We start from the raw sequence: 16,839 nt of genomic DNA, 5'->3' as shown, positions 1-16,839 counted from the left end.
ATTTCAGTTCAATTCATCTGTGAATCTATCTTGTACCCACGTAAAAAAATATCCTTAAAGTCAAAAATCCTACTTTAAAAAAAGTGATATGAAATTAAACAAAATTAGAATCAAGTATGGAATTATTAGAATTTATTTCGAAAATAGTCTTAAAGGTTCCGAACCCTTTTTAAACGATGCTGCCGAATAAAAAAACCCAAAGCCAACGATAGTTAATTCTATGCCCTAATAACGTTGCGTAGCCCTTTCACTCTTCAACTTCGACAAAATTAATACTCATTTGGTTTGATCGGCCACGTTTGTCGTCCGAACGGATTGAAATTACGAGGGAATTCCTACCTAGTTGCCTAACCAGCTAGAAATAGCAACAAAATCTCCCTCAAATTGCACATCGTCTTCTAGGATCAGGTTGAATAATGTGGGTGGTCCCAGACCCTATAAAAACATGGGGGTGGTCACATTTGGAATGCCTTTGATCGTAGATCTACTCTATCAGGGTTGTACCTAAGGATATATAACACCAAAATAAATTACTTTAAAACGAAACCTAAAGAAAATCTTTATTAAGTTAGTGAATGCATTGAAGAATATATTGATGATGTGGCAACTATCTCTTCGTAAAATGCAGTAAAGGAGAGAGAACAAACAATATAGATATTTTTTATTATTCAAAAATTATATCTACATACTTATAAAATAATAATTTTTTTTTCCCATTTGAAATCGATAAAATAATTCCAAATAAGCTTTTACAAAAGAAAAAACCTCTTTTGCTAATTTTTTTTTTCATAACCGGAAATTAGTTTAAGTGCAGATCTGTTATTTGAGTTCGTCTGTTATGGCAACATCAGATACTATAGAAAATGGCGCTTGACAGTCCGCAACATCCAGTGATAGCGATGAGCCCGGCTCCTCATCAGGGTATATTTATGCATTTGATACGTTAATACATTTTCTTTCTCGAATAGTTCTAATTTTGGCTTACCTACATAAGTGTGCATCCACCCTAACCCCGACTTTTTTCCTCGTAACTTTCAGAAAAACGGGTATTTTTTAATGAAATTTTCTACAAATACCTTTCAGAGTATCTAACCTACAATTATCTCGGAATTTGATGTGAAAAGAAAAATGGTGAGCATGCATTCATAAGTACTGATACATATTACGTTTTTTTTTGTCGAAATTTCGAGTTTCGTTTTGTTGATAAACGTACCGAGTGTCAGTATGTATGTGTGAAACTCACCAATTTTTTTTTTGTTTTTGGTATTAAATTCTTATATAATCGTAATCTACACACTCTGAAAGATATCTATAGAAAATTTCATAGAAAAATACCCATTTTTATGAAAGTTATGAAAAAACGAAACTTGTATGAGTTCCCCCCCCCCAAATCATCTCCCCACCGACGGCAAGATTTTGTCCACAATAAATTCCGAGGCGATCCTTCGGTATAGGTACCGTAAGTAACGGAAGTGGCTTTGTTTACATTTCTGAAGATAACAGAAACCCTTTCCTCCCACCCCTACCCTAACCCCATATATATATTTAAAAAAAAAAAACTTTCTTAAAATGTATCCGGTACTTATACTGAAGTTACGCCAATTCAGATATAATCAGAATCTAGACCCTCTGAAGCGTATTTGTAGAAGTTTTGATTACAAAATATCCATTTTCCTGGAAGTTACGAAGAAAGAAAATGGTTGTGAGGGAGACACTTGTGTCGGTATGCCCTAACTTATCTTCATCTCGTTGTTCACGAGGAATAAACTTGTATAGCTGATGAAATAACGCACTGAACTCGTGGGTTGTTTATCTTAGATACCACTGGGGCAGGAAGCAGTACTAAGAATTATCAGTATAATACATAACATTGTGACAGTAAACGGATATATTAGGGTAGAGGATAGCTTATATCATTCTCTTCCAAAGCAAAAACAAAAAGTTTGTTTTTACACTTTGGGATGAGGGATGTGATTCCATGGCTGCAATTTAGCAACGGATCTCTGTCAGTTTCAATCAGGGATTTTCAGTTGTTCAATCAACTGAACAACTTATTGAATTAGTATATAAGTGGCTGAACATTCCACAAACACATGTATCCTCATTAATTCTCAGATATAATGAATGTGATACAGTATGTAACAAGGCTCGATTCACTTCGCAGTCACAGATCAATCTCACTGTGGGGCATCTCAAGCAAGTATTTTTTTTTTTTAGTGTATCTTCCAGGCAACCCCCAGGCCTTGTGACTGAAATGGGGTTGATTGAACCTGTGTGGAAGCCTGCCGGATGGAGTTTAATGAAATATTCGACAGCGACTATCCCCAGCATCATTTCTAGGTAAACAACTTCTCTAAGAGTTAAATGCCTATGTTAGAGTCACGGGACAATATAATTTTATATTGCAAGTTGATTTCGTAATAAACTTGGCCAATTATAGTTTTGAGTTCAGCACTTAACCAAAATCTTAGTCCCAGTAAGATTTGTCTAAGTAGACTCGGTTATCTGTGGCTAATCACACTAAAACAATGTTTTTGAGTAAACATAAAAAAAATTTTAATCCGTTAAAAAAAGTGTTAATTTAATGCATATAATTCAGTAAGGGGCCCCAGCCATAGAAGTGGTGCCAAAAATGGAACCTGTGATTGAATAATCATCCTCCAACAAGTAGCATAGCTAGTACGTGTGCTACCTGGAGCAGCCCTTGAGTCTGTCCCCACCCCCATACTGTTTCGTCTTCAATACAGGTTTATACAGCAAACCCAAAAGTGTTGACCCACGTAATAGTGTTGCCCAGAGCAGACTGCTCCCATTCCATGGCACACCCTCTCCAACTACACTCCTGCCTCTAACCTAAGAAATACTGGGAATGTGAAGTCCTGTCCAAACCATATCAACATGGAAAGTGGATGTAAAATGTATGTAGTGATTCAATCATCATGACTTTGTCAAATATGGGCAAAGCTTAAGCTTTGATGATGAGATCAGAATAATACCAAAACATGTAAAATTATCTTCCATACTTGTTGAGAAAAAAATGAAAACAATATTTATCATCATCATCGTTTAACATCTGCTTTCCATGCTATCATGGGTTGGACGATTTTGGCTGAGGGCTGGCGAACCAGATGGTTGCACCAGTCTCCAATCTTGATTTGGCAGAGTTTCTACAGCTGGATGCCCTTCCTAATGCCAACCACTCCGAGAGTATAGTGGGTGCTTTTTACGTGCCACCGGCACGGGGGCCAGTCAAGCGGTGCTGGCAACGACCTAGCTCAAATCCTTTTACACATGCCACCAGCACAGGTGCCAGTAAGGCGACGTTGGTAATGATCACATTTGGATGGTGCTCTTGGCACCCTACTAGCACGGGCACAAGTGCCAGTAAGGCGACGCTGGTAACGATCACGCTCGAATGGTACCCTTTAAATGCCACTGGCACGGAAGTCAGTTAGCCGCTCTGTCAATGATCACGCTCGTATATTTGATTAATATTGATTTTGGAAACAGGTGCAGCTTGGCAACAGGAAGAGCATCCTGCCATTGAAAATCTGCCTCAACAAATTCTGTCTGACCCATGCAAGCATGGAAAAGTAGATGTTAAATGATGATGATGTATATTGGCTCAATATTTTGATTTATTATAAGTTCTCACATATATTGCCAGGTTTTATTTTGAATTTAGTTTATCTGCAAATAAAAATATATCAGTCTATTGCATATATTAACATTTTCAGCACAAGGATTAAATTTAGCATTACTGTACCAAAAGGGAAAAAAAAACAGGGTAAAATTTCCTCATTGAGAAATTTCTGGAGATTTTCTTTATTATAGCTTGTAGTCTGTTTCAAATTAAAACATTTAAAAATGACATTTAGGTGGAATTCTGGTTTAACTACCTCTTATAACCCCTCATAACTTTTAATTTTATTGGAATTTTCAGAAAAATTTTGCATATTTGTAATTTAAAAAAAAATTTTTAAACCCCATCCCCCATAAATCCTAGAAGTTCCATTCTTTCTCCTTTTTTTTTTTTTTTTTAAATCAGAGTTTAAAATACGGTCAGTCCGAATTTTTGAGCTTAAATCCCAGCAATGGACCACTCTTGAGTGCTTCATCATTCCATTAAATGTGTTTATGGGGAGAAAAATATTGAAAAGCATCAAAACATGTCAGAGTGACAAAGTAATGAGGAAGACATCAGGTGCTTGTGAGATATGCTAAAAATCACTGGTAAATTGCTCTTAAATCATATGCACAAAAAATTTTTTTCTTTTGCATAATCATATGAATTCCTGTGTGCAGAACACGAAGTTGCAAAGGTTTTCTGAAAATCCCAAAAAAAAAATTTTATGTGGGGTTATATGGGATGCTAGAACCAGAATTCCACTAACATTTTTAACTAAAAATTTTAATTTTTTTCTGTTTTATTTTTTAGGCTGTAGCACTACTATTGTATCCTTTTCAAATTTGAATCGCATTCCTTGGAACTTGCTCCTTGTCTTTAATTATGAAACTGATTTCTATCATGTCCAATTTGCAAACAGAGCCAACTTTGTGACATCACATCAATAAAAACTTCTGCATGGTCTTCTGACTTGCTAGAAATATAAGTCAAATCTCCTTGAAATTATACTTTAGTACTTAAGTAGAGAAATGACTTGTTCAATTGTGTAGTTCATGTCATCAAACAGTGTTTATTTAAGGTATTACCCCTAATGGTTTTTGAAGCAAATTGAACAGCTCTGTGTTTAATAGTTTTATTCCTTTATGTTATAAATATGTTATAAATATATATCTAAAATAATAAGCAGAAAACAGGTGTAGTATTCAAGGTTTTATAGGACATACATGTGTTTCATTAAAATACTGAAATGATTACATAACAAGTAGAGACATTGTGCAATCATGCATTCACCTCATCAGTGTTCCACCATAGATATGACAATCTATGTTGAAACTCCAAAATATACATGTATGTATGCATGCGTTCATGTCTCCTTGTCTTGAAATCCCCTCGTAATTTTTGTCCGTTCAGATGACAAACATGGTCAATCAAACCGAATCAGTACTAATTTCATCGAAGTTGAAGAGTAAAAGGGCTACGCAACGTGATTAAGGGCACAGAATTGCATTACCATCGTACAAGTGGTGTCCTTTGTTTCCAACCTTTTGTGAAAACTGTCTACCCTTGGGGAAATTTTACCCTATTCAAAAACAGGTGAGGGTTGATGAAAGAAAGTGTTTCAAGCTGTACAAAACCTGCCTCCACAAATTCAGTTTAACCCAAGCAGGCATGGAAAAGTGGGCATTAAAACAATGATGATGAGGAGGAAGAGGATATCTTGCTTTCCTACAAAGCACTGTCTTGTGTCTAATTCTAAAAAAATTAAATATAGATAATTCTTCAAGCCCTCGTTGTAAGATATCTCATGGAAACTAAAAGTACAAAGCAAAACTTGAGGGTATAACGGTTTTAATGATAATTAGAAAATAATTCCTGCTTTTATCTTCATGAAACCCTTTCGTTATTCTTCTTGATTCCATCACCAGAGATCCTCGTTGTCTTACCAGATTCTACTCTTCCTTAACCAATGGTACTTTGGATTATTTTTTATTCTTGAAATATTTATCTTTATATTCAAAGGTGAGTAGAATTACTTCCATAAGATTTTGCTAAGAATTGTGAAATTATACTTTCCTGCTAATTTAATGCCATGGTGTTAAATCTTCCGGAGAATTAGTGCACTTCAAATATTGATTTCAAATTTTGGCACAAAGCCAGTAATTTCAGGGGAGTGTCAGTCGACTACACCAACCCCAATGTTCAACTGGAACTTATTCTATCAACTCCAAAAGGTGGAATTTGAATTCATAATGTAAAGACAGATGAAATGCCACTAATCATTTTGCCCAGTGTGCTAATAGTTCCACCAGCTTGCACCCTTTCAGGGCTTCAAATATTGATTTCAAATTTTGGCACAAAGCCAGTAATTTCAGGGGAGTGTCAGTCGATTACACCAACCCCAATGTTCAACTGGAACTTATTCTATCAACTCCAAAAGGTGGAATTTGAATTCATAATGTAAAGACAGATGAAATGCCACTAATCATTTTGCCCAGTGTGCTAATAGTTCCACCAGCTTGCACCCTTTCAGGGCTTCAAATATTGATTTCAAATTTTGGCACAAAGCCAGTAATTTCAGGGGAGTGTCAGTCGATTACACCAACCCCAATGTTCAACTGGAACTTATTTTATCAACTCCAAAAGGCGGAATTTGAATTCATAATGTAAATGAGCATCACTGCCATACACATGATGTCATTCACTTTTAGTGTGCTGCAAAAACCTGTCTGGCTGTGGAGAAATATTACATTATCTTGCTTGAAAACAGGTGAAGGTTGGCAATTGAAAGGGCATTTAGGCATGGGAAATCTGCCTCAATAAACTCTGTGTGAGCCATGCAAGGATGGCAAAGAGCATATTAAAATAGCAATGGTGATTGATGCATGCAGGCTGCAGTGAAAAAATTGTCATCTAAAATACGCAAAAATGAAAATAACACTGACATCTTATTTGAACTGATATATTTACCAACATTGTATAAAAATATATTTTTTATGCATGCGAAACCACTAATATTATTGTAAACAATAATATCCTTCTATATATTTAAATCATTTTTATTCACTTTGCACCCCGTATGTATATATAATAATTTATATATATATATATATATATATCATCATCATCATCATTTAACGTCTGCTTTCCATGCTAGCATGGGTTGGACGATTTGACTGAAGACTGGCGAACCAGATGGCTGCACCAGGCTCCAATCTGATCTGGCAGAGTTTCTACAGCTGGATGCCCTTCCTAACGCCAACCACTCTGAGAGTGTAGTGGGTGCTTTTACATGCCACCAGCATGAGGGCCAGTCAGGTGGTACTGGCAGTGGCCACGCTCAAGTGGTATTTTTTACATGCCACATGCACAGGAGCCAGTCCAGTGCCACTGGCAACAACCTCACTCAAAGGTTTTTCAGGCGACGCTGGTAACAATCACGTTTGAATGGTGCTTTTTACGTGCCACTGGCATGGATGCCGGTCAGCTTCTCTGGCAGCGATCACGCTCGTATGGTGCTCTTAGCGCTCCACTCGCATGGGTGCCAGTCATTGAATTTGCGAATTTGATTTGATTTCAATTTCACTTGCCTCAACAGGTCTTCGCAAGCAGAGTTTAGTGTCCAATGAAGGAAAGGTACGCATAAGTGGGCTGGTTATGGTCTCACTTGGCTTGCCGGGTCTTCTCATGCACTGCATATTTCCAAAGGTCTCGGTCCCTAGTCATTGCCTTGGTGAGGCCTAATATTTGAAGGACATGCTTCACCACCTCATCCCAGGTCTTTCTGAGTCTATCTCTTACACAGCTATCCTCCTCCATTCTCACCACATGACCATACCAGCGCAGTTGTCTCTCTTGCACACCACATCTGATGCCTCTTAGGTCCAACTTTTCTCTCAAGGTACTTACATATATATATATGTTTTTCTACCTATTATATACATTACATTATTCTTGTAATTTACTTAATCTTTACTTTTTATTGTTATTTTAATTTTAATTTTTCTATTATATATAATTTTCTAGATGGTGTAATTTAATTATTCATTTTGAATTGATAAAAGATGGTTTTTTTCTAATATTTTTTATATATATATTATATTGTGTGGAATTTGATTTAGTATTTCTAAATTGAATTCTTTTTCCTTGTAAGTTTGGATTTTATTCCCTCAAATAATAATAATAATTATTATTATTATATATATATAATGGTTGGCGTTAGGAAGGGCATCCAGCCGTAGAAACACTGCCAGATTTGACTGGGCCTGATGAAGCCTTCTGGCTTCACAGACCCCAGTAGAACCGTCCAACCCATGCTAGCATGGAAAACGGACGCTAAACGATGATGATGATGATGATATATATCTGCATATTTGTATTACCTCTTATCTTTCTGTTTGGTACTGCTCATTGAAGTCATGCATGAATATACATATATATTTCTTTATGGTACAGGTGAAACACTACCCTATGCTCCAGGAGTTTTGAGTCTTGAAGTGCTGCTGCTCTTCCTCTTGTTGATCATTGAGCAATTCCGGATTTTCTTTGGTAAGGTCTAAGAAATATTTTCCTCATGTTTAATTTGTGCCGGAATCTCTGAAATCAAAGTTGGGGAATGGCTTCATCTTCTAAACCATTTAAGTACATTGTTGAAAGCCTCAGTAATCCCAGACCCTAAAATGTTGACGTAACAGCTTGAAATTAGTTTTATGGTTGACCTTTAATTTTCGTTAGCTCAGCCTGGCAAGTTGAAAAATAAGCACCATATATAATCATCTATGAATCATTGTGGTGGCTTAGTGGTTAGGGTGTTGGACTCATGATCATAAGATTGTGGTTTCAATTCCTGGACCAGGCAACGCCTTGTATTCTTGAGCAAAACATTTCATTTCACATTGTTCCAGTCCACTCAGCTGGCAAAAATGAGGAATTCTGTGACAGACTGGCATCCCGTCCAAGTAGGGATTTTATATGCCATGAAACCGGGAAACTGGCCCTTGTGTGTCAGCATGACTCGAGAAGGTAACTTTTAATTTACTATTGAGGCTTTGTGTCTTGCTGGACTCTCTTTCATTGAAACAACGAGGGAACCCCCTGCTGCCATCGATGATTGAAAGTCCAGCAAGTCACAAAAATGACCGTCACCCTATGGTCACCTATGTGCAGGGTTGAAGTTGAAAACTTCTAGTAGCATTCTTTACCTATTTCCACCACCTCTTTCCCTGTCACTGCTGGACTTATGAAGAAAGTGTGATGGTATTGAAGGCGGCAAGCTGGCAGAAACGTTAGCATGCCGGGCGAAATGCTTAGCAGTATTTCGTCTGTCACTACGTTCTGAGTTCAAATTCTGCCGAGGTCGACTTTGCCTTTCATCCTTTGGGGTCGATAAATAAAGTACCATTTACGCACTGGGGTCGATATAATCAACTCAATCCGTCTGTCTGTCCTTGTTTGTTCCCTCTATGTTTAGCCCCTTGTGGGTAGTAAAGAAATAGGTATTGGTTCCGGTGCACTGAACAACCTGCATGATGTTATAGTGGCTTGCATGGTTTGCGCAGAGCCAGTCCCACCCTCTCGTCTTTCAAACTTGATTCGTTCTGGTGCAACAAGTGCCATGAGTTGACTGGCAAAATGCTGCTGTTTTTGCCTCAGATTCATTTTGGTTGTCTCAGGCCTTGTGAATAACATTTACTCACAGATACATGCCGAGAGGAAGTTAGTCATTTCCAATATATATTGGAAACAGTGAATAGGACATTTATTGATAGTGCAAATAGCTGCTGGGTTGAATAAAAATATCAATGTACACAGTTGAAGCAGCATTAAACTGAAATACCTAAATGTCACGTCATCGTCATCATCATCATCATCACCACCACCACCATCACCATCATCATCGTTTAACGTCTGCTTTCTACGCTAGCATGGATTGGATGATTTGACTGAGGACTGGTGAACCAGATGGCTGCACCAGACTCCAATTTGATCTGGCAGAGTTTCTACAGCTGGATGCCTTCCTAACGCCAACCAATCTGAGAGTATAGTGGGTGCTTTTATGTGCCACTGGCACGAGGGCCAGTCAGGTGGTACTGGCAACAGCCACGCTCAAATGGTGCTTTTTATGTGCCACCTGCACAGGAGCCAGTTCAGTGTTTGTTGCAGAAAGTGGTCTGTGTTTGTGGTGGCAAGTGATGGTGGGGCGCTAGGAATATGACCCTGGGGCTGAAAAAGTTTGGGAACCACTGACTTAAATGTAAACTATGAAGTCCTACTTTGTGTTAGTCTTTCACCAGTATTGTCTTCTCAACACTTTCTCTGTGTCTACCTGCATCTGACTGGTTTGTTTTAACATGTTTCATTGTAGGCAAAAAGGGTAACCTCACCGAACGCATCAATGGTGTAGCAATGAGCATCTTCTTGAGTCTACCTTCATTGAGTGTAACACTTTATCTCACTTTCTGGCAGTCCTATGTCCTGCAGCTGGAAGTTATTTTGACGGCAATTGAAATAACGTTTATTGGTGCAGAATTTATTTTTGGACTTCTATTCATTATTACATTTGCAAGGTAAGAAACATTAACTGTCAAAATTACACTTAAGAGCCTTACCCCTTTCCTTCATACTACCCCCTCCTGCTGTTTGTTCCCCTCCCTTCTCTTATACTTTAACCCAGTGGTTTTCAACCAGGGTTCTGCCAGTACAGTCCAGGGGTTCCTCAAGAAGTTACAAAACTGCTAAAATCGGCAGTAATTTTTAATTCTCCTGTGCAGATATGTGTGCATAAAACTATTAAATTATTGCACAGGGGTTCCTCAAGCCAGTGGAATGTTTCCTTGGGGTTCCGCTCCAGCAAAAAGTTTGAAAAGCACTGCTTTAACCACTCATCTCCTTTACATGAAACCTCCTCTCCAGCTTCAGGTTTTGCAGTTTTATGGGCTGCATGGCAACCTTACTAGTGTCGGTATGAGAAAAGCATCCAGTATACAGTGTGAAGTGGTTGGCATTCGGAAGGGCATTCAGCTGTAGGAACCATGCTAAATCAGACACAATGGAGCTCAATGCAGTCCTTGGACCCATCAGATCCTGTCAAACTGTCCAACCCATACCAAAATGGAACGTGGATGTTAAATGCTGCTGTTGTTGGAGGTGGTGGCAGTGGTGGTGAAAATCAACTAGTTCTGTTTCTATTACAGGTGCTGCCTTGAAATATTAAATTAAAATAGCCGTCTATGTATCATACTTAATGTATACCCACTGTTGACAGGCAAGATGCAGCAGTTTTCATCTGAGATAAAATCTCTTATAGAAGTTCTGTGGTTTGCAAGAATGATAGGCATCTTCCCTGTCAGTGGTGTATCAAATGGTTAAGATCAAATTCAATGACTGGCATCCGTGCTAGTAGAGCACTAAGAGTACCATACGAGCGTGATCGTTGCCAGAGCAACAAGCTGGCCTCTGTGCGATGTGATGTTTAGGGATTTCAGTTTAATGCTGCTTCAACTGTGTATATTGATATTTTTATTCAACCCAGCAGCTATTCACAATATCACTAAATGTCCTCTCTTTACTCTTTTACTTGTCTTCACAAAAATCAAAGCTATTTTTGGCTCTTTGTACACAACATAGATGAAGCTGCATGTGAAGAAAGCAATGATTCTAAAGATTTGTTAAGTCATTATCAAATGTGGGGAGTTTGACAATGCGATTCTTTGTGAAACTCATTGAAAGTATTTCTAGAATTTCAACTTTATTTTTCTCTAAAGCGATTGAGAGCAACATTACTAAGTCAAAAGAGAATCCAAACAAATAAACGAAAGGTTGCCAATTAAACTCTTCGGTGTCTATGAAGCTTAACCATTGATGATTTTTTTTATCCACTGTTCTTGACTCTGGTCTATCTTTCCTGCTTTTTTCCATTTGAATCCCTTCTTTTGCAACTCTGCTTCATATGTTTCCCTGATGGAAGGCCTTTGTCTCCCAGGTTGGGTGATTCTGTAATTTTGCCCTTTTGTGGCTGCTGACTTTTTTCACAAACCGATTTTTATTTCTGGGAAGAGGTGATCCATATTAGTCTGGCCTCTATCCTTTGACCTGTCCAGCAAGGGAAATTCTACCTGGAGCTTGAACTTCACTGGAAGAGCTCTGAGGGTCATTAAGGTACACAAACCATCACACTGCAACAAGGACTGGACCTCTGGGTGATCATTGGGGTGGGATTTTTACAAGAGTTACATATTGTGCTCATAATTTCTCTTTGATTTCTTTCAGAGCTGCACCATACTGAATTCCAGCCATAGAAACAGAACCTCTGTGATGAGTAAAATTACTTGTTTTACTCGAATTTATCAATATAGACCATTCCGCCCATGTGATGAGTAAGATTATTTGGTAAATTGGAATTTATCTATGTAGAACATTCCGTCCATGTACAAATTCCTTCATTTCTTTCTCTGAGATTATATATTTTGTACCTCATGTCAATCAATCAACTAATGCCAACTAATTCATGTTGATCTTTGAAGATTATTTTGACTAATTGGAAATTTGTGAGAAATTCTTTTGAAATGGATAAATAATTTCTTACAAAGTCACAAAGCCAGAAATTTTGTGGAAACCGGTCAGTTGATTACACTGATCCCCAATAATTGACTGGTGCTTTATTTTATTGACCCCAGAAGGGTGAAAAGCAAAGTTGATGTTGGTAGGATTTGAACTCAGACTATAAAAAGCCAGAGCAAATACTGTAAGGCATTCTACCTGATGCTCAACTGAATCTGCCAGAAAGACAAGCTAACAACTAGTATGTATAAAATAATTGAATGGCACATCTATCCTCGTTTACCATAGGTATTCAGTTCTAAAAACACCATGTTAAATGAATGAGCGATAAATAGACAATAGGACATATGGGGCAAAATAAATTTTCTTCTGAGGCTTCAAGTTGTCCTGAGCATTGTTGGTGGTGCACTTTTGTGGTCCAAGCAGAATTCTTGACTGATTGCCAACCCATGTTATCAAAGACCAATTTCTGATAAGCATAACGGTACATAATTGAGCATACTGAGTTGTCCTGGATCAGTGATAATTGAATTTGAGATAAACAAGGATTGATGTATTAATCTCTTTTAAAAACTATGTATTTTTATTATTCTTCATTCTTTTTGTATTTCATAACACTGTAAATAAAATATTGAATTTTTAACTTGTTATTGGATTCTAATTCATTGATTAGGCTCAGAAATGTAGAACTAACTGATGTCACCCGGATAGCCTGGATCGGCCAGGCTGTCTGGTGCCAAGTCGGCTCCACTGGCCACATGTGTACCATTTCCTTTGTGCTCTTGCCATTTTCATCCACATTGTTCCAAATATCTTTCTTAAATCATCTTCTTACCTGATTGTAGGTCTTCTATTTACATGAGTACCACTCGACAACTGCACGGGTCCACTGATTGCCTGTGAACCTTGCAACTTGACCAGCCCATTGTAGCTTCGCGGGGTGGTATTCTGTGATGACCTTCTTCACTCCAGTTCTATTCCTGATCTCCTTGTTCCAGATGTGATCTCTTAGCAAGATTCCAAACATAAACTGGAATGTGTATCTTGGTCAAAAAGTGACTATAAAATGAGAGATGGCGAATGAAATTTCACAAAGGGTAAGAGCAGAATGGAGAGCATTCAACTCGGTGAAGGGTGTGCTGAAGGTGAACCTAGACAAGGCAACTCTTGCCAATCTCTTCATCAGCACAGTCTTGTCTGCAGCGCTATATGTAAACCTTCTTTCGTATACAATTCCACTCGTGCGGTACCCTACAACTCCACTTTGTTATATATATATATATATATATATATATATATACCTATAAACATACACACACACACACACACACATATATATATTGGGTCATCCCATAAATAATGTGTTTTTTTTTACACTTTTATTTTTCAAAATTAAGATAATCAAAGTTTTTTTTTTAATCTAAATTATACTCTCCTTCATTATCTACAATGCTCTTCCGTCTAACTGGTAGACTTGCAAAGCCCTCTTCCAAAATTCACTTGTCCGTGATGAAAAATACTCCTTCAGTACTGTTCTGACCTTGTTTACAGAATTCATATTTTTTTCCATCCTGATGATTTTGAAGACTGTGGAATAAATGATAATCAGATGGGACAATGTCCTCTGAATATAGTGGATGGGGCATCGTTTCCCATTCAAACTGCTCCCCTGGATAGGGCATCATTTCAGCAACGACTCTTTATCCCACGTATTTTCTCTTGTTCTGCTTATTCCAAAGCAACTAAAATAATAAATATAAAGCTAACGTGAAGATAAACAGTGCTTGCGTTTAATTGGCAAAAGATGACTCTCTTTACTCCCTCTTTTACTTGTTTCAGTCATTTGACTGCGGCCATGCTGGAGCACCGCCTTTTAGTCGAGCAAATCGACCCCAGGACTTATTCTTTGTAAGCCTAGTACTTATTCTATCGATCTCTTTTGCTGAACCGCTAAGTAACGGGTACATAAACATACCAACATCGGTTGTCAAGCAATGTTGGGGAGACAAACACAGACACACAAACACATATATATATACGACAGGATTCTTTCAGTTTCCGTCTACCAAATCCACTCACAAGGCTTTGGTCGGCCCAAGGCTATAGTACACGCAGTGGGACTGAACCCGGAACCGTGTGGTTGGTAAACAAGCTACTTACCACACAGCCACTCCTGCGACTATCACTAAATATAACAATATCTGTTCTAACACATGAATTTCACATGAAGAATTTTGCAAAACAATATATATACACACATATGTATGTGTATTTTCATTTCGAGTAATTCCGTACCGCTGAAAATCTCAGAAGTATTTTAGTGATAGGCGTAGGACTAAGTTAGCTCCCCTTACACACAAAAGAGTTATCTCCCTGTTATCTCAGAGAGTTATTATTGCTATTTGTAGAATATTCACAACAAATACTAGAAGCAGAAAAACCAAATATCAAGAAATTTTACGTGTTGTTAAATTCAGATATATTATTCGATTGAAAGATCCGCATTATTATTGATGAATGCCACTTCTATAAAGACAAGACAGGACAAAACATAATAAGTTTCAGAGGCTCTTGTTTTCCCCTAGCACAAGACTGATCAGGCAGATTTATGATTAAAAGCACTAAACTTTTATAAAACCGTAAGAAGACAAATGAAGCTATGTCGCTAAATTTTTCTCACCTGCAAGCGTTTGAAAATATCAGAAATATTATCCAGAGTAACTCTGTTGTCACACCATGCCTTTGATGCGCTACTGTCATTAATAGTTGATGCATCCAATGTTGAAGTCAGTGGAGTTTTGCAACAATTCATTTCAAACGCCTGGTAACCTATTTCTTGCTTTTTTCAATGCCTTAAACCTGCCGAGACTTGATGTAGTACTTTCAGCAAGGAACTTTTGGCTGTCTCCCTAAACATTAACCCTTTCGTTACTGCATGTACTTTGAGATGCTCTGTGTTTCTTTCAATTATTTTAAATGTAACAAAGAATCTAGTAAAATAACTTAGTTATCATTCAGCTGGTGTTAGGAACATGAATTGTGACTAAGATTTGGTGGAAGATTTTAATTCAGAACTTATGAAAACAAGACATTTGTACTACAGAGCCAGAGCCGGTTTCAGCCGGGTTGGTAATGAAAGGGTTAAACATTTTTGGCACTTTCTTGAAGAACAGCAGTTTACAGTTTTTACTTACCATAAGCCTTTACCTTAAAATCAAAGTCTGACAAATATTCTCTGAGAGATTTATTACTTCTTGATTTCATCTCCCAGTATGCTTTGAACATACAGTATGCTAAAGGCATAAGCAATTCTGCAGCTGACACCTTATCTCACATGTATATCAATGCTCAGCATACCTATTTCTTTATTACCCACAAGGGGCTAAACATAGAGAGGACAAACAAGGACAGACATAGGTATTAAGTCGATTACATCGACCCCAGTGTGTAACTGGTACTTAATTTATCGACCCCGAAAGGATGAAAGGTAAAGTCGACCTCGGCGGAATTTGAACTCAGAACGTAGCGACAGACGAAATACCTATTTCTTTACTACCCACAAGGGGCTAAACATAGAGGGGACAAACAAGGACAGACATAGGTATTAAGTCGATTACATCGACCCCAGTGCGTAACTGGTACTTCATTTATCGACCCCGAAAGGATGAAAGGCAAAGTCGAACTCGGCGGAATTTGAACTCATAACGTAGCGGCAGACGAAATACAGCTCAGCATTTCGCCCGGCGTGCTAATGTTTCTGCCAGCTTGACCACAGACTCAATCGATCTCCAACAGTTAGCTTCATATCAACAAGATACCAAATTGTCATTCCTACAGTCATTGGATTCACATTCTTTGGACCTTAGATTATTACCATCGTATTCTTCATCATCTTCTATCTGGTGTAACATGTCTGCTGGTTTGTTTAGACCTAACATCCCTCTGGGTCATAGGCGAATGCTTTTCTCAGTTTTACACAACCTTTCACGCTATGGAATTGCAGCATCAGTTAAATTATAGTTTCCAGTCATTTTGTTTGGCTTGGCAGAACTGTTTAACATATTCGTTTTATTGTAATATTAGACATCTTGCCAATTTGGCTGCTTTAACCTTAATACTGGAGCATCGGCTCACCAGAGTTTGTCTTAGCATCAAGTCACATGACCCAGTTGTCGGCTAATTTAGTTCCAGGTATTCTTATTTCTTTATTGCCCACAAGGGGCTACACACAGAGGGGACAAACAAGGACAGACAAACGGATCAAGTCGATTATATCAACCCCAGTGTGTAACTGGTACTTATTTAATCGACCCTGAAATGATGAAAGGCAAAGTTGACCTCGGGGGAATTTAAACTCAGAACATAACGGCAGACGAAATACATATTTCTTTACTACCCACAAGGGGCTAAACATAGAGGGGACAAACAAGGACAGACAAACGGATTAAGTCGATTATATCAACCCCAGTGCGTAACTGGTACTTATTTAATCGACCCCGAAAGGATGAAAGGCAAAATCTACCTCGGCAGAATTTAAACTCAGAACATAACAGCAGACGAAATACCTATTTCTTTACTACCCACAAGGGGCTAAACACAGAGAGGACAAACAAGGACAGACAAACGGATTAAGTCGATTATATCGACCCCAGTGC

At 38.0% G+C, this 16,839-nt stretch overlaps 1 protein-coding gene across 3 annotated transcripts; it reads left to right on the top strand.

Moving 5' to 3' along the window:
• Window positions 1-815: 815 nt before the first annotated feature.
• LOC115221976 (transmembrane protein 216-like) lies at window positions 816-12,827 on the top strand. 3 transcript variants are annotated; one of them, XR_005003103.1, is made up of 7 exons: window positions 816-921; window positions 4,439-4,455; window positions 5,554-5,647; window positions 8,081-8,173; window positions 9,990-10,191; window positions 11,894-11,975; window positions 12,034-12,827. XR_005003103.1 is itself a non-coding variant. In XM_036511416.1 (7 exons), the coding sequence occupies exons 1-6, from the start codon at window positions 864-866 to the stop codon at window positions 11,907-11,909; spliced, it is 480 nt and encodes a 159-aa protein (XP_036367309.1). In that variant the 5' UTR covers window positions 816-863; the 3' UTR covers window positions 11,910-11,935; window positions 11,994-12,827. The 3 variants fall into 3 exon arrangements, 2 of the variants coding, with proteins under 2 accessions (XP_036367309.1, XP_029647934.1); XM_036511416.1 differs by having other exon boundaries at window positions 11,894-11,935; window positions 11,994-12,827; XM_029792074.2 differs by having other exon boundaries at window positions 11,894-12,827.
• Window positions 12,828-16,839: the final 4,012 nt, after the last annotated feature.

The sequence above is a fragment of the Octopus sinensis genome, linkage group LG19, assembly GCF_006345805.1.
Source record: "Octopus sinensis linkage group LG19, ASM634580v1, whole genome shotgun sequence".
Lineage (NCBI taxonomy): Eukaryota > Metazoa > Mollusca > Cephalopoda > Octopoda > Octopodidae > Octopus > Octopus sinensis.
This window is presented reverse-complemented; position numbering and strand designations above follow the sequence as displayed.

Coding starts and splice junctions, on each gene's coding strand:
- LOC115221976 (XM_036511416.1), top strand. CDS start 864: ATGGCGCTTGACAGTCCGCAACATCCAGTGATAGCGATGAGCCCGGCT. Junction 5,648..8,080: donor ATTTATCTTTATATTCAAAG/GTGAGTAGAATT, acceptor TTTATGGTACAG/GTGAAACACTACCCTATGCT. Junction 8,174..9,989: donor GCAATTCCGGATTTTCTTTG/GTAAGGTCTAAG, acceptor GTTTCATTGTAG/GCAAAAAGGGTAACCTCACC.